Source organism: Phodopus roborovskii, unplaced genomic scaffold, assembly GCF_943737965.1.
Source record: "Phodopus roborovskii unplaced genomic scaffold, PHOROB, whole genome shotgun sequence".
NCBI lineage: Eukaryota > Metazoa > Chordata > Mammalia > Rodentia > Cricetidae > Phodopus > Phodopus roborovskii.
In genome coordinates this window covers 21,044,512-21,069,169 of record NW_026126485.1, presented here as the reverse complement: position 1 = coordinate 21,069,169, position 24,658 = coordinate 21,044,512, and the positions used below count along the sequence as shown (strand labels likewise).

At 42.7% G+C, this 24,658-nt stretch overlaps 1 protein-coding gene across 2 annotated transcripts; it reads left to right on the top strand.

Annotated features, from left to right (window-relative positions):
* The first annotated feature begins 817 nt into the window (after positions 1 to 817).
* On the top strand, positions 818 to 23,589 carry Siah1 (siah E3 ubiquitin protein ligase 1). Of its 2 annotated transcripts, none has more exons than XM_051195049.1 (2): positions 818 to 912; positions 21,761 to 23,589. In XM_051195049.1, the coding sequence occupies exon 2, from the start codon at positions 21,763 to 21,765 to the stop codon at positions 22,609 to 22,611; it is 849 nt and encodes a 282-aa protein (XP_051051006.1). In that variant the 5' UTR covers positions 818 to 912; positions 21,761 to 21,762; the 3' UTR covers positions 22,612 to 23,589. The 2 variants fall into 2 exon arrangements, with proteins under 2 accessions (XP_051051006.1, XP_051051007.1); XM_051195050.1 differs by lacking the exon at positions 818 to 912 and adding an exon at positions 18,817 to 19,066.
* The last annotated feature ends 1,069 nt before the right edge of the window (positions 23,590 to 24,658 follow it).

The following is a 24,658-nucleotide window of genomic DNA, read 5'->3' as shown; positions in this document are numbered from 1 at the left end:
TTAAAGGCTTCTACCCCCTCACCGGCAATTGCAAGCATTCCTCACGAATCCATCCCTAGCCCTGACGATGAGGCTTTCATTTAAGTATTTTAGATACAGGGTCTCACCATGAAGCCCTAGAACTCTCTGGCCTGTCCCCCAAACTTGTGAAGCTCCCGTTTCTGCTTCCCGAGTGCTGGGGTCACAGGCGTGTTACACAGTGCCCAGATCCGGGCTTTTGTTGTTTTTTCTTAATTTAAAGCAGCAGGATGGACAGTCCCCAACGAGAAGCTTCCTCGATGAGTGGGGACGTAGAGGGAAAGGCGTGCTTCTAACTAGACTACCCGGAGGCCCTCTCTTCCTCCGCGAGTGTGGTCGTGGCGGCCGATACAGGCCGCGGGCCGGGGAAAGAGGCGAGGCGCAGACCCAGTCAGCCGGAGACCGCACGGCCGCCTCGCGGCGGGGATGCTCGGGGCGCAGCTCCGGCAACCGAAGCGTCCCGACGCCAACCGACACCGCGGGAACCAGTATCACGGAACGCGCGCGGGCCGCAGCCGCCAGCGGCCTCTGCGCTTGCGCGGCCGTGGGAAGCCCCGCCCCAACGGGTTCTCCGCGCGCGCCCGCTCATGGCGGCCGCCGCAGTGTGTGGTGTTTAGCGGGCGCGCGCGGCGGGCTCGAGGACGCGCGGGGCGGCGGCAGCGGCGGCGGCAGGGGAGCCGGGCTGCCGGGCGGGCGCGCTCTCGAGGGCGGCGGCCCAGGGTGTCCCGTCGGTCTCGGCGCTGGGAGAGGTGGAGGCGCGGCCCGCGGCGGCGGTGGCGACGGCGGTGGCGGTGGCGGTGGTGGTGGTGGTGGCGGCGGCGGCGGCGGCGGCGGCAGCTGGCGACCGGGCGCGTTAGACGGGGCCGGGGTCCGCGGCGCGCTCTCCGCCCACAGGTAAGCGGGCGGCCTGGAGGGAGGAGCCGGCCGCGGCCCGGGGAGGGCCGGCGGGTCCCCGGCGGAGTCGCGGCGCCTTTGTCTCGGCCGCCCCGGGCGGGCCCAGCCGAGAGCGGCCGTGTGGGGCGGCAGCGGGCGGGCGGGCGGGCGCGTCGAGGCTTTCGCCCGCGCCCTCGCGCAGCCTTTGTTGTGCGGCCGGGTGGACGGCCAACATGGCGGAGGTCAGCCGCGCCGCGCGGGCCGCGGTCGGGCCTCGCCTCGGCGGCTCCGGGCGGGCGGCCTCCCCGGGACCTGCGCCTTCATTGTGCGGGGAAGAACGCAGCCTCCTCCCTTGTTTATGTCGCCACGAGCGAGCGCGCGGACGCCCGCCCGGGCCGCTCCAGCCCTTAAGCATAAGCCTTGCTCCGCCCAGCTTCCTTTGCGGGATAGTTGGGGTCCTTCCTCCACGCTCCCAGATGCAACTTAGTGTGCACGCCCTGGGCCGCTGCGGAGCGCCGGTTCCTGGAAAGAGAGGGAATTTGTTTACCCTGGCAGGAGTCACATTTGTGCCTTCGGAAAATGAGGCCATGGAGCTTATTTGTCAAAGTCATGGAAACCCTGAATGTGGATGTAGGACAGGGATCTTAACTGCTGTGCCTACCGTTGAACATTTGCCATTTCTTGAGAGGGGACTGTCAAAGGTGAAATGTTAACTCGTTAAAGCGTTAGGAGCACGGGCTCCGAACTCTGCTCTCCAGCTTTGATCCAAATCCTGCCCCACCGGTTTGTGTCCTTGGGCAAAATGCCTAATTTCTTGGGTGCTTCATTTTCCTAATCTGCGAAATGGGTCTAATGGAGAGTATCTTTCTCAAGCCTGTTGAGAACTGGTGAGGTGGGAAATAGCTGAAGTGCAAAGAGCTCTTATACTAAGTGCTCAGCAAATTATTACTGCTAAGGCTTGTCTTAAAATACGCTTAAGTTATCTTGGCATGGATGCATTGGAAGTACATAGACCAAATATTTGTAATTATAAATCGTTAGTGCTTGGGTTTTGTTGTTAAAGGACTTGAGGGCAAAATGACATGCTTTCTGAGATGGTGGAATTTTAGGACTTGAATGAATTGGTAGATATTGTACATTCTGTAATTTGTTAAGTCAACTAGGTTAAAAGTTTCCTTTTAGCAGTTTTAGATTATGGATCAGTTCACTTTCAAGGACTTCAGTTACCTAACTTGGAAAAGTAGGACAGTGAATCCCTTTAATTAGTGTAGTTACCTGTGGTGTCACGGTCTCCTTCAGAAGCTGCTGTGACAAATGGAATGACATAGTAACTGTTCCGGAGAGATTGACTCACGTGGTGGAGAGTGTTTACTTGTGGGATAAGTTTGTGACGTAGATTTTCTGCAAGTGCATTACATAAATTACCCATACTTTTTTTTTTTTTTTTGGAAATTTAAATAACAATACAAACTTCTGTAATCTGGATAGGTTAGTTGCAATTTTGTTCAGAGCTTTTTACTTATCGTGGGCTTTGCCGGATTTGTTATGTATTAGAATTGGTTTAAGAGACCCCTTTTGGCATCTTTGCAGCATAGCTTTGTAACAGTATTTAAAACTGAAATACAGTGTAGCAAATTTGGGGAATTACAATTTGTGGGGATAGTATCTGACACAAAAAGAAAAAAAGAGTTACATTTAGAAACAAATGTAATTAATTTTGCATCAGAATATCTGCTCTCTCAGGCCTTCAGGAAATTTTTAAACCAGAAAGGTGAGCTTGGTGGTAGAAACCTGTACTTATGTTACTTGCCGGGAATTCCAACATTTGGGAGGCAGGCAGGGGAAGAGTTTTAGGCCAACTAGGGCTATCTAAGTGAAACCATGTCTTACACACACACACACACACACACACACACACACACACACACACACACCTTAAAAAACATTGCTGTATTCTTATCTGTAATTCAGAAGAATATTCTATTTGGTTAAAAGTAATAAGTAACAAGGGAAATGCCCAGATGTGCCACTGATTGGAAGAGTTTTGTTTTCAGTGTGTAAAGTATTTTGAAAGCTAGTCTTACATAATTAAGGTAACAGAACAAGTTGAGTGACTTTGCATAGTTGTAGATGACTTACATCTTATTTTATAGTAGTTGATACACTCAATTTTAAGGACTGGAAGTTCTCTTAACTATGTGTGTTTCAGATCTTTATATACAAATATAAATTTATACATGTAATTTGTAAAATATTTAAATGTTTGCTGTATTTCATTTAGTCCTTGCCTTCAACCAGATCTGTATGAAGACTTCAGAGCTCACCCTTCCCTAGAAACAGACACATATAGGGAAGCAACTTTCTTATTTACAATATAGTTGCTGGTAATTGTCTGATGACAGAGACCAGGAGAGGGCAATCAGATCATTTGGAGCTGGAGTTACAAGTAGCTGTGAGTTGCCTGACATGAGTGACTGAACTGGGTTCCTCTGGAAGAGCCACAAATGCTCTTAACAACTGAGCCAGTTCTCCAGCCCTGGTTTTGCCTTATGTCTGCCTGGTGTTATCACTGTAAATGAGCTTTCTTGTTAAAACTGTGAACCTGACTTGAAAGGCCTTCAATATGTAGTCCCCAGGTTCCTTGATGTGTTTAGTAAGTACAGCGTCTTGCCTGAACTGGCCCCTTTTGTTGCTTCCTTGCCTTTTTGATGGGCTGTGTGCTTCCAGGTCCTCTCTTTCTACTAAATTCATAATAACCTAGTCATCATTAGCTGAGCTCTTCCTGAACTCCCCACATTGAATTAATTGGGTCCCATCTCTCCATGTTCCCATAGTACTCTGCTCGTCTTTACTGCAATGTCTCCTGAGCTGCTGTTTTTCTGTTTAGTTCTTTGCTTCTCAAGTAGGCTGTAATGTCTTTGAGATTTAGCTTTGTTTACCTGCTTGTTCAGCACTATGTTGGCATATAGCTGGTATTCAGCAAATCAAGGCTAAATGACTAGTATCTTTGTATTGGCTTAAGTAGACTTCCAGCTTTATCCCAGTGTGTCATCTTTGCCCTACTTATTCAAACTAGATTATTTAGTTCCTTGAACACTACATTTCTATAGTACTTTGTAGTTGTGTGTAATCTTCAGTGCCTACTTTTGCTACTCTGGGAAGATTAGTTTCTCTGAGCCTTATTTTCTAGAACTATGTGAACAGCTGTTAAGATTACTGTACCCACTACCCTGGTCCTACTATTGAAGTACCATTGTAATTGTGTGATTCAAAGGACAGACAATTAAGAGTCAGACCTGTCATCTGCCACTTGTCTAAGATTTTTGAGAGCAGAGATACTGCCTATTTCTACATTAAAAAACACAATGCCAGCCAGGTGGTGGTGGTGCACACCTTTAATCCTGGCACTGGGAGGCAGAGGCAGTTGGATCTCTGTGAGTTCCAGGCCAGCCTGGTCTACAAAGTTGAATTCCAGGACAACCAGTGCTGTTACACAGAGAAACCCTTTCTGGGGAAACCAACTAGCCAACCAAACAAACAAAAACTCCACAATGCCATTACACACAGCTTAAATAATTGCCGTAAGATACTTCTAAATATTAGCCTTGCATTCTTGTGAAGAAATAAAATTACAAGTTATTTTACGTACTATCAAAGGAGTCAAAGGTACTGAAGTAGAGACGGGGTGGGAGGGGCAGTTGCTCTTTTGGGTGGTAACATTTAAAGGAAGATGAAGAACTGGAGCTACCTAGCCCTCTGAAGCAGGGAACAGCCTAGTAAGTGTCCTGGCACTGGAGGATTTGGATTGTTTAAGAAGCCATGAGAGCAGGGGCAGTGGTGGTGCACGTGTTTAATCCCAGCACTTTGGGAGGCAGAGGCAGGTGGATCTCTGTGAATTTGAGATGAGCCTGGTCTACAAAAGTGAGTTGCAGGACAGCCTCCAAAGCCACAGAGAAACCCTGTCTCGAAAAACCAAACCAAAACAGAACAAAACAAAAAACAAGCCAGGAGAATGTCACTGAAATAATGATGGTAGTAGGCAGGTGGGGGTCAGATTTTGTTGAGTTAGCAGGGAATGTGAATTGTAAGAGATTTGAGGAAACTCTTAAAAAGGTTTACTTACAAGGATAACAATCCACTGACTTTTAAAGATTGCTTTAAGCCAGATGGTGGTGGTGGTGCACGCCTTTAGTACCAGCACTTGTGAGGCAGAGGCAAGCTGATCTCTGTGAGTTCTCGAGCCTGGTCCACAGAATGAGTTCAAGGACAGCCAGAGTTACACAAAGAAACTCTTGTCTTAAAAAAAAAAAAAGAGCTTTAGCTCTTTGGAAAAGACTTTATTTCTTATAGTCTGTGATAGCTGATTATGACCTGGATTGAATAACCTGCTGGCAGTGAAATGAACAAAGTGGATGGATTTCAGATATATTTTTGATACATAGTAACCGATCTTGCTGATGGGTTAGGCATGAGAGGTAGGGAAGGGAAGGAATGAAGTCTTCTGGCTAGAGTGACTATGGTTTGTGTTGCCACTTGTCAAGATAAAAAAGGCTGGGGGAGATGATGGGGCAGGACAGCAGTAAAATTCAGAGTTCTAATATGCTTGAGTTGAGACGTCTATGAAATCAGAGGGAGAAAGAAACCAGAGGCATGCAGGGTCATAGAAGCCAGATGGGGGCTAGTAGTGCATGCTTGTGTTGGAAAGACCTGGTCCAAGTGGGAAGTGTAACATAGAGAAGCAAGAAGATAGCAGGCAGGGTTCTTCTTGAATTTTCAAGGGAGAGAAGTTAACCTGTAGGCTTGATGGGGAGACGATAAGGTAGTTTTTCTTTGGTGATTTCTGCTGTCTTTCCTGAAAGTAGGAGAGGTGAAAACCTTAGTGAATGCAGTACTGTATGTGGCAGGCCAGAGGTGTAGAAATGGGTTAGGCATCTGTGCAGGGGGAAAGGAACTGCTACCAAGTGCTTGCTGATGATTTCTGGTTGCTGTTCAAGGAGGTTCTAGGAGAATACTAAAGTGATGCACTTTGGTTCTTAAATGTATGCTTTCTGTTTGACATTTTACATAACTATGTATGAAAAGTGCTCAAATCATGTGTAGGCCTTGAATTTTCACAAAGTGAACCCCTAATGTAACCATTCCCTGGGGTTAAGAAGACCATTACCAGAACAAGAAACCCTCCTTATCTAATTACCACTCCCGACAGGAGGTACCCTTTTCTTTTAATGCCACAGATGGAATTTACTTGCTTTTGAGCTTTCTATGAACAGATTAATGCTGCATGTGCTCCTTCCCATCTGTTTTAGTTCTTGTTGAGTTTGTTCCTGACAAGGTCACCATCAAATGGCATAGCATCCCAGTACTTACACATGGTGTGCATGCTTGCTGTAAGTCAACAGAAATTACAGTTTGAATTATGCTGATAAAGTCTGATCAAGTGGTTCTGACTGGCAAAGACTTTTCATTAAGTTCAACATATTGAACGTGTGTGTGTGTGTGTGTGTGTGTGTGTGTGTGTGTGTGTGTGTGTACATTTTTTTGTTTGTTTGGAACAAAGGTTTGGGCACATGAACCAGAAAGAGGAAAAACTAATTTATATTTATAATTTATATAAATTTATATTTATAAACAGACTGTCAGGGACAAATAGTGTCTTTCCTTCCCTTTCCCTCTTCTCTTTCCTTTTTGGTTTTCTGTGAGATGGAACTCTTGGAATTGGAATTATAGGTGGTTGTAAGCTGCCATATGGGTGCTGAGAACCAGACCTGGGTCCTCTGCAAGAACAGTGCACCAAACCTTTTTGAAGTTCTCAATTTATTGAAGGTTTTCTCTTTTGCAACGTTTATTTAATTTCAAACTATGTGTCTTTGTGTGGGTTTGTACATGAGTATGCTGTGCCTCAGAAGCCAGAGGAGGGTGTTGGATCTCCTGTAGCTAGAGTTGTAAGCAGTTGTGAACTGCCCAGTATGGGTGCTGGGAGCGGATTCAGATTCTCTGCAAGAGCAGACATGCTCCTAACTATGGAGCCATCTCCAGCCCCAGCAGCCATAAATATTTTAAAGTTAATTTCTTTGAAATAGGCATTTCCCCATTAAATGATAGATACCTGTTAGTAACTGTTGAGCTGGCCATATCAAAAGAAGTTTGTGCTTATAAGTCTTGAGATCTTACAACATGATACTTCATTTGTGATTGTAGGTACATTTGTTCCATACCCTGTGCTGATTCTGTTCTCTATTTTTCCTTTTCCTGCTTATTATTGTTATTATTTTTAGGGCACTCATCATAAATCTAGAGCCCCTGGCGTGCTAGGAAAATAAATGCTCTACCATTGAGTTTTGTTTTCGACACCTTACCGATTTTAGCAGTTGATTTTTATGTGTAATATATGATAGTTTTATGGACCACAGTATGTTATCTGAACTACACTTAAACCACTTTTTCTTTTAGACAGGGTTCCTCTGTGTAGCACTGGGTGTATGTAGACCAGGCTGGTCTGGAACTCACAGGGATCCACCTGCCTCTGGCTCCTGAGTACTGGGATTAAAGGCTACCACATCCAGTTTAAGCCACTTGAACTATTTTTAGTGTATTCTTTTTTTTACTTAACCATTGTGTGTTGGTTTCCTGCTGTGAATGGAAGGAACCAAGGTGTACTCCCCACATCCAGGGGGAAAAATAGTGTAGAGGTGTTGAGGAATGGTGGGATTTTTATGTGATATTTTTTTTTTTTTTTTTTAAAGGAGCAACAGTAAGATTGACTGGTTGTTTTAGGTTTATGATGTAAAAGAGGGGTGACTTAAGTCTCTTGGTCTTCCTTCCGCCTGCCTCTTACCTCTTCCTCTCATGTGCTGTGCTGATCTTAGAGACAGCTGTTTTTTTGTTTTGTTTTGTTTTGTTTTAAATTTGGGCTAGAGATACAATTTTTACAAGTTTTTTTTTTTAAATTATAATTAACATTTCCCCCCTTTTCTTTCTTCCCTCAACCCTCTTGTGGCCCTCCCCCCACACTTACTCAAACTCTTGGCCTCTTTTTCTTAGTTTAGTTGTGTGTATTATATAATATATAAATAAAACAAGCTCAATTTGTATAATGCTAACTATGACTATGACCTCAGAGTTGACCACTTGGTATTGGATAACAAATTTGGGGCGAGGGTTCCTTCATGGTGACAACCATTTTTTTCCCCCTTTCCTCTCAGCATGCCCCATTTGTATGAAGTTCTTTTTCTAGGAATGAGGCTCCCTGTGAGTTTTCCCACTCTTACGTTAGCTTGTTCATTGATGGTGTCATTGTTTAGGTCATGTTTAGGTAGCCATGTAGATGAGACTTCATGGGTGTAGCTTCTGGCATTTCTAGGAGAGAGTCTCACAGCAGACTGAGAAACTCCTGTTCTTTTGTCTCTTAATCTTTCCACCCCCTCTTTCCTCTTACACAGTAATCTTTGAGCTTTAGGTACAGAGCTTTTGTTGTATTTGCATCAGTTGGGACAGGGCAATACACAATCTCTTGTTGGTTAGTTTTAGTTTTCTGTAATTGTCTATTGCAAAGAGAATTTTCTTTTGATGAGTGATGAGCCCACTTATCTGTGTGTATAAGGATGAGTATTTAGAATGTAATTAGTAATTATGTTTTAGTAAAGTGGCATTGTAGATTCTTAAAGATTCATGATTTTACTAGCACTAGGTAATTGGCTAGGTTTCCAGTACCAGATATGATTTCCCTCTTGTTGAGTGGGTCTTCAGTCCAATTAGAAAGCTGTTGGTTACTGCCAAGGTAGTTATGCCACCGTGCTTGCTCCGTGGTACTGTGGCTCACGGGAGTCATAGCTGTGTAGGAGTATTGGATGCTTTCATTCTTTGGAAGCTTGCATGGCATTGTCTGGTATCATGAAAACTAGTCCTCAGATGCTTTCTGTCTTCTAGGATTTGTGTCCAAAGTACATGATGTCTTCAAAAATAGGGACTTACTTTCATCTCTGGGAGGCAACCAAGGGCTAACAACTCAAAAGGATTCCCATGCATGGTGTTTTTTTTTTTTTTTTTTTTTTTTTTTTTTTGTTAGATATGCTGTGGCTTTTGGGAACATTGTCAGCCCTGAAGGAAAAATTTGATGTAAGCTATAGATGTATATTTACACACAGATTTATATGTAGTATATGTAATTTTAGTAGATATAAATGATTATGATTCCTTATGACTTTTTCTGACAGACTTGTTATTTTATCTTCTTGTAGTTTATCTCCCTCCTCCTCCATAATTAAAGCCCCCTCCCTGTTCCACCCCCCACCAAATCACTTATAATCTTTCTTCTCTGTTGCTCTTCCTCCTTCTCCATAGTCCCTTCTATTTTCTCAGTTTCTGAGGTTACTCCAGATTTATATTCACGCCTGAAGATTTGAAGCTAGGAGTCTCAGATGAGAGAGGACTTCACCTCACTCTGTATGATATTTTTTAGTTCAATCCATTTACCTGTCTAGATTCTGGTGAAGGATGAATCTAGAGATACAAATTTAAATTCTTGGGGAATTTGAAGACTCATACAAATTACCAGTGTAAGAAAAGGTGGCTGTGGGCAACTCTGAATGAAGTTCAGGAGTTATGAGAGAAAGTGAGTAATCAGAGGATGATAGAAAACCATCATAGTTAGTGATTCAAGTTTATAGGGCAGGATCCTGATCTGTAAACTGTCACATGTTGGTGATAGTTCACAACTTGCAAACAAAATGTACTGAAATACTGGATACTGTGTGCTAAATTTATGTCTTAAGGCAGTTGTGGAATGAGCTGGTCAGCATGCTGGCAGTTTGTTCTGGAGGTCAAAATACCTGCCTGGGGATCCAGTTTTGTTGTTGTTGTTGGTTTTGCCTAGCTCTGAATTCGATTCACAGCACTTCATAAAACTGAGCACAGTGGCAGGATGTTCAAGAGTTTACATGCTGAGTTAGAGACTAGTCTGAACAACATGAAACCCTGTCTCACAAAAACAAAATGAACACAGAGTTTTATTAGAGACCTAAATGTCCAGGCCATTATGTCTCATTGAACCTAGAGAAATCATTCAAATTCTGGGGTTTCTTTAGATTTGGGGATGTTTGCATAGACTTTGAGTTGATCATTTTTAACCTAGAAATCTGAAATGCTTCAAAACTAAAAAGCATTATGTGTATATCATTTTAGAATTCGAGTTTATTGATGCTGTGTGTGTCTAGACATTTCTGTAAAAACAAAGAGTTTTACAAATAGTGTGTTGGGGGTGAAGAATACCTAAAATCAGCATATATTTATCTGTATTTACTGAATAATAGAACACAGCAGAGAGTTCATATAGCCTAAGTAGAAAAGGCAAGACCTTCAGATTTTGAGAGTTAGTCAGTTTAACTTTTTTCAAAACTTTCTTGAGATATTCTGTTTGTAACAGAAAGGGAACCACATTTATTTTTCCTGGTAAATGGGAAAGGAACAAAAATTATTACATTTCCTTATTTCTGTCATTTTAGTTATAAATTTCATTTATCTGTCCCCCATCTAGTATGCCCATGTTGTATGTGCTGCCTACTTAACACCCTTTAGTCAGTCAGGAGCCAATAAGTTGTTATACCATCTACCGACAAGATGAACTGTCATGGCACTACAGCAAGACTGAATAATCCTTGCTTTACTTAAAAAGTGGCTCAAGGGCACTGGAGAGAGCAATTAGCATTCTTCTGTAGGACCCAGGTTTGAGTCCTAGCACTAACATGGTATGGGTCACCCCAGTTCCAGGGTATCTAAAACCCTCTGCTGGCCTCCACATGCACTAGACACACATGGCTCAGAGACATACACACAAGGAAAACATTTATACACATAGAATTTTATGAAAAAAAAATTTAAGCAATGGCTCAGGAATGTAAGTTTTATTACTAGTGATTAAGATCTGGGGCTGGAGAGATGGCTTAGAGGTTAAGAGCACTGGCTACTCTTCCAGAGGACACAGGTTCAATTCCCAGCACCCACATGGCAGCTCACAACTGTCTGTAATTCTGGTTTCAGATGATCTGACACCTTCATAACCAATGCAAATAAAGTTAAGTAAATTATTTTTTTTTTTAAAAAAAGATCTCAAAGAGACGGTAGAAACAACTTTCTTTAAATGAAAAGGTCAAGTTCTTGATTTAATGGGGAAGGAAAGTTCTCAGAGAATACATAGTGTAAATTATTGGTGGTCTCTTAACTGTGCCTAATTTTAGATTAAACTTTGTCACAGGTCTGTATATAATGTGTGATGTGGGTGTATGTATGTACATGTACAGCCCTAAACCACAGTGTATGTAGGGTATAGGACGGTACATAATTTCTGGCATCAACTGTGGGTTTTGGACTTGCTCGTGTCTAGTTCGGGGGATGCTAATGCTTCTTTTTTGACATTACATAGACAGACTGCATGTGCTGTGTAATAGAACTGACTACAGTGGTGAGGCATGGTTGTACTATCCCCACAGTGAAGTCTGAGATTTGCAGGGTTCTCCGTACTGAAAGCACCATTCTTGGTATTAAACTAAAGATGACAGATGACTTTTCCTTTGGCTGAAGAAAGACAGTAGGAGAGGGTGAGAGGATTCACATCGATGTAACATTTAGCAGGTTGACTTCTGCCTGCAGTGCCCTCTTTGGTGGTTGGGTTGTTTTTATTTTTTTATTTTATTTATTTGTTTATCTATCTATTTATTTAATTTTCGAGACAGGTTCTTGTTCTGGCTGGCTGAGAACTCAGAGACTCACTTGCTTCTGCCTGATGGGATTAAAGACCCAAGTTGTTACCAAGCCTGACTTAACATATATCTCTTGCTGTTTCAAAGGGATTCCTTAAAATCTTTCTCTTTTTCTTCTTTATCATCACCCATTCCCCTCTCCCTAAGATGTCATTCTTAGAATGTAATTTACACTTCTGACCAATACATTACGATGGACATAATTCCTCTGAGATTTGATAGTTAGCTAGGGTGGCTCACAGAACTCTGGTACATAGTTTGCTATGTTCATTTGTTATAAATGATATAAATAACATGGGGGGAGCAAGTAGAAGAAATGAATAAGGCAAGTTAGAAGGGGAGGGGTTTGAAACTTGTGTGTCTTCCTCTTTTGTATGCACTTCCACATGCCCCCTGGAAACTAAGCACTTTCTGTCCTGGTAGGATTTTTATGGAGGCTTCATTTTTTTTAAAAACATGGCTGATTAAACTGCTGGCTTTTGCAGTCAGTCCTACCTTTAGCCAAGAAATTCCCCTCATTAAAAGTCAAGTTTTTGAGCAACAGAGCTGTATCCATGGTACTAGCACTGTCCTTTAGCTTACCTGTAACCCCCAGCTATCAGCCATTCATTAGCATATTAAGATTTCAAGGATTTTGACTCTTTCCTCTTCTCCAGAGTGCTGATTAGGGCTGGCATCCCAATCCTGAGCTAAGACTTCAGACTTCCCAAATTAGAATATATATATATATATATATATATATATATATATATATATTTTTTTTTTTTTTTTACAAGATCCCTAGATGGTTAGTAAGCACAGTGAACTTGAGAACTATTAATAAACTCTTCCTTTAATGAACACTTTTCCTGGGAAGTTTCATTTTTTAGATGACTCACTCTTATTTTGTATTTTATTTATTAACCGTATTACAGGATGTCTTACATAGTACCTATGGGTTCTGATTAGGTATTCTTATGAAATGGAAGCCAATATAGGGAATCTTGGAAGAAGCAGATGCTTCACAGATTTAAGTTGCCTTGCAAGTCACTGCCCAGGTTCCTTTTCCTTTCTAATGAGACTCTCTCTCTCTCTCTCTCTCTCTCACTCTCTCTCTCTCTCTTTCTCTCTCTCTCTTTCTCTCTCTCTCTTTCTCTCTCTCTCTCTCTCTCTCTCTTTCTCACTCTCTCACTCCAAGGTTCCTTTCCTTTCTGCACACATGCATGCACACACATCCCCCCCCCCAAGGGCAAGGGTAACCTCTGTCTTTAGGAACACCTTTGAGAATGATTGGCCTGGAATCTGGAATGCACTATTTTTGCTAGACTGGCTAGCCCTGGAGCTCTCAGGAACCCTCCTGTCTTCATTTCGCAGTGCTGGAATAACAAGTACTCCCCCACACTTGGCTTTTTATGATTGTGAGCAGTTGAACTAGGTCTCCATGCTTGCAGAAGTGAGCTATCTCTAGCGTGTTTAAATGTTTTAATTCAAATCCTAATATAAAGTATAAATTCATAACTGGATAGTTATAATTTTAGTAGCATTTTTGTCACTTAGAATTTGAACTCAAGATCTTGCATCTGGTAGATAGGCATGAGATTTTCCATTAGAACGAAACAAAGAAATAAAAAGAAAAAGGTGTGGTGGAGGGGAAGGTTTATTGTAGATAAAAGGGAGAGCATATAGCCAGAGGCAGGGATATCTGGGAGAGCCCAGAATGAATGTAATCCTGAGTGAGGCCATATGAGGAGAGGGGAAAAGGGGAGGAGGAGAGCCAGGAGAGGAAAAGGGTAGATGGTGTTGTGTGTGTGGGGGGGTGGGGTTGTAACCAAAATGGCTGGGAAGGGCAGCTCAGCCTCTGGGCTGGAGAAATTAAGGGTAGGGAGTGGGGTGTGCCAGCCATACTCTGTAACAAGTAGGGGCTGAGGGATGCAGGTAAAACCTGGCAGCCATGTCCACTTTGATATGTTGGATACCTCAGCCATTTGTCCAGAGTTTTGAGACCTAATGTCCCAGTCTTTTTGTTGCTAATCAGCCATAAAGGGGGACAAAATCTTTTCTATGACTGCTTCCTGTTGACATTGGGGACCCAAGACAGCTGGAATGGTGGCCAAAGCCTGGAAGAGCAGGGTGTTTCCCTTGCTGTCCAGGCTCTATGGAACCTTCTGGGGCTAGGGAAGTGCAGGCCACATTGGAGCTGTCTATGAGGCTGGACCTCCTGGGGCTAGCTGCTTTGAAATCATCTAGGTTGGCTGGAAAGCACATCTGAATGAAGTACTTGGGGCTGTTGAGTTTGGAGCAGTTTGCAATAGTCAGTTGATTGCAAATTTGCTGGAACAGATAGAGATTAGGGATAGAAGGTAAAGTTAAAGGAGCTTAGGGGAAATATTTTTTAATAATTTATTTTTACTTTGCGCATTGGTTGGTGTTTTGGTTCTGTGTGTGTGTGTGTGTGTGTGTGTGTGTGTGTGTGTGTGTGTGTGTGTGTCAGATCCTCTGGATCTGGAGTTAATAGACAGTTGTAAGTTGCCATGTGGGTGCTAAATATTGAACTTGTGTTCTCTGGAAGATCAGCCAGTGTTCTTAACCTCTGAGCCATCATCTTCAGCTCTTAGTGGTAATCCCCTCCCCATCCCCAGGGTTTCTCTGTATTGCTTTGGAGTCTGTCTTGGAACTAGCTCAGTAGACCAGGCTGACCTCAAACTCACAGAGAGTCATCTGCCTCTGCCTCTCCAGTGCTGGGATTAAAGGCAGCACCACCAATGCCCCTCCCTAGGGGTACATTTTTATCTAGGGTGTACATTTGAAACTTTCAGACCCATGATCCTGTTAATTGGAGGACTGGATTCCCAAGACCAAGGGGAGAGAAGGTGGGGGAGAGAGAGAGGGAGGGACCCACAGAGGGAGGGAGAGAGAGAAAGATCCCAATCTCAGGAATAGGCAAGTGGGGAAAGTTTAGGAGTACTTGAGTCTGGTCTGCAAGAGGTAGATCCAAGTTGATTCCCTGAAGCCACTACCTAGATGGTTGCCCTAGGCTCTTGTGGTCTCTGTCTTCATTTTGGGCAGTGTTCATATAGGACAGCATTTAATCTTTAGCTGCCACACAGAGCAGCCTTGGCCAGACCCAGGTCTGAGAGGTGTTCCTGTGGAGTAGGACTTGGGGGACTTAACCAGACAGAGTAGGGCAGTCAACTCAAAAGTGTCCCTGGCAGCATCAAAATAAAGCTTTAAGCTATAAATACAGTCCATAGGGAGACTGGGAACTTTTCTGATTCTTTTGTAGTATACCATTTTGGAATATCAGCTTTTTGTGTGACTCAGTTTATCCAGATAACTAAAGCTTAACAAAGTGGACAGAGACAAAGAAGTTAGTTAGATGGATATTACTGTGACCCTGAGTAGACCTTAGGGATTTTTAGACCTTATTATCAAACATACCTTATTTATCAAACATATATTATCTGAGTTTTCTAGAAGCCTGGGGTTGAAGAGTTAGCAAAGATATAAGTAGTTAGTTGTAAGTCACTAAGTCAGCTTTTGTTAATCCAAGTAGACCTTTATAACGTTAAAAATTTTTCATCACAATTCATACCAATCCCCAATATTTTGGAGACCTATTGTTGTTTCATTAGTCTAGAAGGGGAAGCAGAGGGTTCAGTAGGACTAAAAAGAAATAGGTGTTGCCTTAGTTGGTTTATATTATATGGTCATCACAAGTCCCATGGCATATACCTTTAACTTTAGTAAAGATGGCTGAGCTTATTTTAAAAAAAAAAAATTTTTTTTGTAGATCACTTTTTATTTTTTAAACAAGAGTTGAATCCAACTGAGCAGTGATGGTGCACACCTTTAATCCCTGTACTGGGGAGGCAGAAGTCAAGGCTACACAGACAAACCCTGTCTTGAAAAAACAAAACAAAAGGAGTTGACTATAAGTTACATATACAGTATTTCTAAACAAGAATTGAATCATATATATGGTAGCTTGTACCAAATTATTAAGATTGCCTATGTATAGATTTTAATTATAAGTCTTCTGTTATAAGTTTAAAGTCAAGTCTTGTTACAGATTTATATTTTTAAAAACTATACCCAGTGAACTTAGAAATCCTGAGATAGAATTTACAGCATAGTCTGAAGAGACTTTGAGAACAGAGCAAAGAGAAATTGTAGAGCTAAAGATTTTTTTTAAGAGGAGGAAGTAGACATGTGGAGCAGAGCTGGTTTAGGCAAGAGAGATTTGGGGATCTTTTGTTTATACTGTGGCAGTTGTTACCATTTGTGAGGATTTGGAAATCAAGTGTGCCAATGTTTGGCCATTGATCTGTACTGAGGCCAAATTGCTTATAGTCTGGATGTTGAAAAATGAAACTCCTCTGGAGGGCATTTCTGTAAGACCCAAAAGGAGCTGTAAGAGAGAATATGTAGTGGCCAAGGTGGGCCCGGCTTAGAGAAGCTTCGGAATTTCTGGGAGAGGCCTGGGAGGGCTTAAGAGACAGACAGAGCCGGAAGCTCCAGAGGGCACAGACTTTAGGAGGGTGGTGGAGGGGGGCTGAAAGCAGAAACTAGGGACCACAGGGGGAACAGAGAGAGTGTGATGGACTGCAGGCTGGACTGACGTTCCTAGGGGGAGGCAAGAGAATGCTAGCTGAACTGAGGTGGATAAAGAGCCTTTGTGACAAGAATTTCCATCCAGGGCATCCCTCAAGGGGAATGGGAAACTTGTCAGAGAGAAAAGTGTTCCAAATCACAGAGGAAAGGTGTCCCTTCCCATGTGACTGAGGCCTAACTAAGTAGGGCGAGAGGAGCTTCCTGGCACACTGGTGTGGCTTTTGTAGGAATAGACAAAGCAGGCAGCTTGGGGTGACACCCAGTAAAGTGAGATGGAAGAGCAGGGGAAAAGGGAGATAGATGTTAAGTGTTTTTTGTAGAGAGATCCAGACGGATGTAGCAGGTTAGAGCTGAGATGTGAGGCCTGTGGCCCTGTGGCTAGGTGCCTTGGGAGGATGGAGAAGGATCTAGGAGTTGGAGATAAATTTATGCCATAGACCAGGAGAGGCATGGTTAGAGCATGAGGGGGAGAAGTAGTAAGAGAGTGGGGTCTAGAATTTGGGGTCAAATTTGATGGATGACAGGAGTCAGCAGAAACAAGTGATCTGTACAAACCTTAGGCGAGGCAGACCAGTAGCTTGGTTCACAATAGCCCAGTTCCTTGGAAGGGAACCCATATATGTCAATCCCGGCTTTTGGTACCAGATGAATGGGAGGGGGTGAGGAGAAAGAAAGAAAGAAAGGAAGGAAGGAAGGAAGGAAGGAAGGAAGGAAGGAAGGAAGAGAAATAAAAAAAGGAAGGACATGACTGCTCCTATGTGTGGTGGAGGGGAAGGTTTGTTGTAGATTTGAGGGAGAGCATAGCCAAAGGCAGGGATATCTGGGAGAGTTGAGAGTGGACCTGACCCTGAGCCAGGCCATGTGAGGGGAGGGGGGAAGGGAGAAGGAGAGACAGGAGAGTTAAGGGTAGATGGTGATGGTGAGGGATGTGTAACCAAAATGGCTGGATTATATAGGAAAGGAAAGCTCAGACCCTGGGCTGGAGAAATTAAGGGTAGGGGGTGGAATGTGCCAGCCATACCCTGTAACAAGTATGCAGGGAAAACCTGGCAGCCAGGTCACTTTGGTATGTTAAATAAACACCTAAGTTAGCTATGTGTCCCTGGAGTTTGATTTCACATGACTGGTCTATACGCTCAGCATTATAGCTTTATAATAAACATGTAATTTCTAAGAATTTTAGGGAAGTTAAGGGGTGAGTAATCTTTGTATTCTACCTTTTTTATTTTCTTTAAATAAAGAATGCAGGACTTAGATGACTCAACAGTCAACAGTTCCAGGAACTCCAGTTCCAGGATTATCCTATGCCCTCTACTGGCCTCTGCTGGTACCATGCATGCGGGTGATATATATATAGGCAAAACACTGATAGACATTAACAAATGTGTATGAGGTGGAGACAGCTCAGTTGGTGAAGTAAGTGCTTACTTTGTTTTTCCAAAGGCATGGCAGCACAAAACTAGGTGTGGTGGTGAGCTGTGCCAGTACTCACTGGAAGGTGGTGAAAGCTGGATTATCAGAAGTTCAGTCATTTTCAGGCATTTAGAGATCAATGGCAGTCTAGGATGAGCGAGTGAGTCCTTCCTTACTCAACAAACAAAAAACTCCCAAAAGAACAACAACAAAAAACCTAGTGTCTAAATGCCCTAAAACTGTTGTGACAAAATTAAAGGCATTGATACTATTTATTCCCATTTAGATAATAGCTATTTAAGCTTTCTGTCAAAAAACGGGCTTGATGTACAATTTAGAATGTATAGTTTGTATTTCAGTTCTTGAAGATGTTTATTGTAGTCTAGTTTTAAAGTTAGGTGGAAGTGATTGAATAAAGGTGGGCAAGTGGTTGGAGTTGATTGAAGTTGCTGAAAGTGGGTAAAACTCCGTTGTATTGGGTCACTCACTGCCAGTGTTTGGTTGTATTTGAAGATTGTTCCAAGCATGATGTAATACCACCTTAAGCTTTGAAGCTTCAGCTGACACCATTCAGGTCTGAAGTGCATAGGACTTTATGGGCCAAGGGTAATGCTTGTTTAAAAACAAGGCAAGCTACTCTAGTTTAATGAGGCCAGTTAAGAAAACGTTCCCAGAGTGGGATGAGAATATAACCTCAGTTTGGAGGTAGAAGTAGCGTTTACATATCCTGATTGTGTGCAATTATCACTGCACTGGAAGTTAGCATTTGAAATAGGTTGGCACACAAGTGGCAGAGTTAGAATTGAGGAAAATAGTAGTTGAGGCCTGGAAGTATTGAGTTGGGGGAGATTGTTTTTCTTGAGAATTCACAGGACAAAGTTGACTTAGGAGTGCTTTCCTGGTTCCCTTCCTCCCTGTATGTTTCTTAACCTGGAGCCTTAAGAAAGCACTGAAGATCCTGACCTCCGGAAACATGTTAAGTGCTGCCAAGTGCACAGGCTTCATGTTGCAGGTGGCGCCTGCCAGAGCTGCCCAGGTGGTCTGTGAGGCGGGGCTTAGGGCAAAGTCCGCCCCTTCTCCAGGCCCTGCCCCAGGCCTGCCAGGTGCTGGAGCCTATGCAGCAGGACCCATAGCCGCCTTCTGCTGACCAACCACCCAGTTTAGAGTTCATGGGAGGTGTTGTCTCTCCTGGGGACAGGCCACCCTTGAGCTACTTTAAGACTGAATGGAAGTGAGCAGCCTCCTATGCTTAGGAGCCAAGGGCCTCCGAGGGTCCTCTGGTGCAGGCTGGCCTTGTGGGTTGCAGGAACCTGCCGCCTCGATTCTTATGACCTGGAAGCCGCCCGAACCCCTTCTGCATTCCTGGAAGGGAGTCCTGCTTGCATGCTTGCCAACAGTTAGGACCAGGAAGAGGAAAGGTACCGACATAAATGCATCTTTTCCGAGACAGAAACTGGACTGCACGAATCCATAGATTCTGGTTTAGGCCACACTGCGAGTCTGACTGGCTCTGTGGTCAGCAGTGAGGGCTCCATGGAGCTGGAGCAACTCCTGCTTAAATACTGAGCTTCAGGTGTGTCAGGACTTCTGCCTCGTGGCTGCTTGTGGACGATAGGCTTTGTGGCTCAAGATGGCTGCATTCCACCCTTCTAACTCGGGAATGGTGTAGCAGTTTTCTGTGCGGTCATACTTCCAACCACATTTTGTTTATCATGCTGAGTAGAAATCAGTGTGCTTTCTCTAGTGTTTGGAAGGTAATAATACCATGTAACATGAACCGGAACTGCGCATAAGTGTTAGAGGTGTTTTGCCAGTTCAAAGCACTGGACTAGTGTTTTTCTTCTGAACTTGGCTATATTATGTTTAAACTGAGCTCTTTTGATGCGACCAGAGCTGTTTGCTTCGAGAAATCACTTTCCAATTACTGTGTTCCTTTAAGTGAGCCACAGATAACATGGTGGAGTAGATAGGAAACCGATGGCTTTGGTAATGCCAAATCCATTGACCTAAAGTGGATAAACCAGCTGCATAAAGAATCTGCTCAGATGGAAAGCATATTACAGAGGGGCCTTTTTATTGTGACACCTGGATCACAGGGCTTCAGATGATGAGAGTTGATTCATGTTTTATTCGTCCATGAGCCTGAGCAGTTGTGATAGAGTTTTATTATACTGTATGCGTTGGCAGTGAAAAATGAAACCAAGGAATATGGGCAAGCTAAACATATATTAATACTTTTTTGCCTTTTGAACTTTCTAGTATTGCTTTAGTGCTTTAGTAACAAAAGAAAATTAAACTTGGTGCTGTTCTTAGTCCCCTTATTTACAATGTTAAATTCCATTTGTATTGACTTGGTTACATTTATAACCACAGGGTTTTTTTTTTTTTTTTTTTTTTTTTTTTTTTTTTTTGAAACTTAAGGTCTTTGCAACAGAATGATTATAACTGGGAGGAATTGCTATATCAAGTATTTGGTGTAGTCTCAGGGAGTCATTGATCTTTTTTTTGGGGGGGGGTCAACTTCTGAGATAAATTATCTGCCATATCCCTCAGAGGCATAGTCCTGGGAAAGGAGTTTATTGTGCTTGACCCTCCCTTGCTGGTCCTTTCTCAAGATGACTCTGAAGTCATCTTGTATATAGTTGGTGTGTGCTGCAGCCACAAAGGGAACCCGAGGGCGCAGGGGAGTTCCTTGCTTGTTGAGTCTGCCCCTCATCCCATCCAGTGTTTGTGTCTCTGTGGTGCTTTTACCCTTACTTCCTCCTATTGTTTCCTGACATTCCCTTCCCCTTGCATGTTACATGCTGCAGAATGGAAGTAGAATGGACTTTTTTTTATAAATAAAATTTTATTTTAACACAACCATTTCCATTTTAAAAGGGTAGAATGGGGACTTTGTTAAATGCCAGAGCAGTAACTTGCTGAAGGATGGTTCTCCACTTCTTTGTGTTGCTTCAGCCTGGAGGTGGGCACTGATTTGACAGGATACAAAATGATGTAGAATGATGTAAAATGATGTAGAAATGATGAAAGAAGTCCTAGTAGATAACTGCAGATATGGGATGCCAGCTCTTTCTTTCCTTGGGCCCTCTGAGCCCCATTCTTAGAACACAGCTCTCCAGAAAATGCTATTCCTGCTGGGAAGAGTCGGTCTGGCTCTGATCGCCTTTGGCATATGGACTACACAGGACCCAAGCTGTGAGAGTTAACTCAGATTTGGGAAAAGTCCTCAGAGGTGGGGACTCTGGAGAGCAAAAGTCCACCCCAAATAGGTGTTAGGTTGTATTTAAGGTCTTATTTTTTAAACCATTATTTTCATTTTATGTGAATGGGTGTTTTGCCTGTATGTGTGTCTGTGTGCCACATGTGTGCGGTGCCCCAGAAGCCTCTCTTGAATTTGAACCCTGGTCCTCTCAGCCAGTGTTCCTAAGGGACCATCTCTCTAGCCTCCAGCCTTGTATTTATGTTGTTTGTTTGCTTGGTTGTTCTTTCTCTCCCCTCCCCACCCCCCCAAATGGAACTTCTCTGTGTAGCTCTGGCTGTCTTGGAACTTGCTCTATAGATCAGACTGGCTTCAAACTCAGAAATCTGCATGCTTCTGCCTCCTGAGTGTTGGGCTTAAAGGCATGGGCCACACTGCCTGACTATTTTTACATGTTTTGTTTGCTTGGTTTTTGAGACAGGGTTTCTCTGTAGCTTTGGAGTCTGTTCTAGAACTTGAGCTGTAGACCAGGCTGGCCTCGAACTCAGAGATCCACCTGCCTCTGCCTCCCAAGTGCTGTGATTAAAGGTGTGCGATACCACTGCCTGGCTGTACTTCTTATGTAGCCCACCTGGAGATTTTCAGAACCTTTTTAAACAGGGAGGTATTTTAAGCATGCTATAGAACATTTTGGAAATATGGTTTACTCATTATGTAACTAATAAAATTCATCTTTAGCACGTTAATTTTTATTTTATTTGTATATAGTTTTAAAAACATTTAATTTTATTCTCATGATACATTTTGTGGAATGTTTTATAAGTATTTATGACATATATACAGTATTTATAAATGTGTTATAGTTATGACTTTTCCCTGCCTCTCTTTATTTTCTTGTTTTTCATTACAGAAATGAGCCGTCAGACTGCTACAGCCTTACCCACTGGCACCTCAAAGTGTCCACCATCCCAGAGGGTACCTGCCCTGACTGGCACAACTGCATCCAACAATGACTTGGCGAGTCTTTTTGAGTGTCCTGTCTGCTTTGACTATGTGTTGCCACCCATTCTTCAGTGTCAGAGTGGCCATCTTGTTTGTAGCAACTGTCGCCCCAAACTCACATGTTGTCCGACCTGCCGGGGCCCATTGGGATCCATTCGCAACTTGGCTATGGAGAAAGTGGCCAATTCAGTACTTTTCCCTTGCAAATATGCCTCTTCTGGATGTGAAATAACCCTGCCGCACACAGAAAAGGCAGAGCACGAGGAACTCTGTGAGTTCAGGCCTTACTCCTGCCCCTGCCCTGGTGCTTCCTGTAAGTGGCAAGGCTCCTTGGATGCTGTCATGCCCCACCTGATGCATCAGCACAAGTCCATTACAACCCTGCAAGGAGAAGATATAGTTTTCCTTGCTACAGACATTAACCTTCCTGGTGCTGTTGACTGGGTGATGATGCAGTCCTGTTTTGGCTTTCATTTCATGTTAGTCTTGGAGAAACAGGAAAAATACGATGGTCACCAGCAGTTCTTCGCAATTGTACAGCTGATAGGAACACGCAAGCAAGCTGAAAATTTTGCTTATCGACTTGAGCTAAACGGTCATAGGCGGCGATTGACTTGGGAAGCGACGCCTCGATCTATTCATGAGGGAATTGCAACAGCTATTATGAATAGTGACTGTCTAGTGTTTGACACCAGCATTGCACAGCTTTTTGCAGAAAATGGCAATTTAGGCATCAATGTAACTATTTCCATGTGTTGAAACGGCAATCAAATATTTCTGGCCAGTGTTTAAAATTTGCATTTGACTTCACAGAAAATAAGGCACCCATCTGCTTGCCAACCTAAAACTCTCCTGGTAGGTAGAAGCTAGATACATGAAGGTAATTAAAAAGAAAGGCTGTTAATACAGGAAACAGTTGCATGTAGTAACACTAATATATTTAAAAATAATTCAACAGTAAACCACTGAAAAAATATATATATACCTAAGATGGGCATCTTTTGTATTAAGAAAGGAAACATTGTAAAATATTTCTGAACTTTGTGTTTGTTGTAGATTGATTGTATTGTTGACAACAATTTTTTGGGGGTGTGTGTGTCTGTGCACACATGCGTGCACATGTGTGGTTGGTTTTCCTTTAACTGACAAGCCATCTGCGTGGTCATGGACCACTGCTTTCCCCTTGTGAGTCAATACATAGTGCTGCTGTGTTTTTTGTGTTTTTTGTTTTTTTTTTTCCTTTTTTGTGTGTGTATTTGCTAATTTTTATTATAGTTTTTCATTAAATTTGACTTTCTTTTCTGTAATTCAGGTTTTTCTCACTTTTGTACCTTTTAAGTTAGTGTCTTTTTGATATTCATAATTGCTTATGTCAAAAGTTTGTGTTCAGTACATACTTTCTTTTCCTTCAATCAATTTATTAGAAATATTTTTAATTCAGCCCTTTTGTGAAAATAGGAATTCCAGAAAGGAAAGGTAACATGAGAACAGCAGTCAAAGCTGCAGCAGTATAAGATGGTCTTGTCTATGTGAGTCACACCGCCAGGCTTACTCTTTGAAAGGTTAGGTTAGGGAGAAAATCTGATTCATATAAATATTAAAAACAATCAGGCTTTCCTCTCTTCAAATGTCTTGGGCGAATCACATGTTTAAATTGGTTCTTGTATTTATTGGTTTTTCAAAAGAGTGCATCATCATACACAGTATTTGTAATTAAAGTAAATCATTTGTTTTTTTTTTTTTTTAAAAAAGGCAGTTTGCAAAAAATGTTTTTGGTCTTTTATAATTCTCATTAAAAGATTATCTGGCAAATTAAAAAAAATCTTAATGTGTTTACTTTAGCTGTAGGTTTTTTTTTTTTTTTCCTTCTCCCCCCTCTGGAGCTGAGGACTGAACACAGGGCCTAGCACTTGATAAGCAAGTACTCTCCCACTAGGCTACATCCCCAACCCCTGCTCTAATAGCAAGCTCTTTGGTAAAGTCCAAAGGTGTTTTCCTGTTCCAGTCTGTATTTTAGAGCAGAAGAAGGTATGCCACCATTTTGAAATGTGTTAGTTCTATTTTGAAGCACAGGAAAGACTGCCCTATCCTTGATTCTCACAAGGATATTTGGAGTATGGCTAACTAGTGCTGATCTCTCTTTTCCTTTATAAAAAGTGAGTTGTTTCAGAGTCTTGACCCTGCAGCCTGATTGCCAAGTTTCCATGTACTAGTTTAGTTCTACCCAACCTACCCAGCTATGTTACCTCGGGCCCAGTTTCCTAATGTGTTAAGTGGAGTTAAATTATGGTGAGTATGTGAAGGATTAAGTGAGGAACAAGTACTTTAACCTGAACCAGTGCTTCACAAAGCACAAGTATCCAGCCATTGTGTGCCCTTAGTGTCATGTCCCTATTTCTCAGGCACTCAGCAGAAATCTGCCATTGATAATTTTGTGTTTTCCTAGTGGGTACCCCAAGGTTAGAAAGTCACTGAGAATTAATTTGGATTTCTCCTTTATCCTATTTACAATTCTGGATTATGGAGATTGGTTCTGTTAGCCATTTTCAGTACAGGTAAGCCTTCTATTGAATTAGTGGCCATGTGCTATATTTTGTAGCTATAGTTTAGGTGAATAGTTCAGCCACAGATTACAATCAGATTTTTGTTTGCATGAATATTTAGAAAAGCAACTTGTCTCAATAGACAAGGTCTTGTTAGCTGTGGGTGGCCCTGAATCCTATATCTCACCTTAGTCCACCAAATGCTAGGGTTGACAGATAAGTGCCACAAAGCTTGGCCCAAAAGCAACAGAGTATATCTCTGG

What these genes read in the sequence shown, in the direction of transcription:
- Siah1 (XM_051195050.1), top strand. Translation starts at nt 18,874, where the DNA reads ATGGAAGTGAGCAGCCTCCTATGCTTAGGAGCCAAGGGCCTCCGAGGG. An exon ending in TAGGACCAGGAAGAGGAAAG is followed by an intron (nt 19,067 to 21,760) that starts GTACCGACATAA and finishes TTTTCATTACAG; the next exon opens with AAATGAGCCGTCAGACTGCT.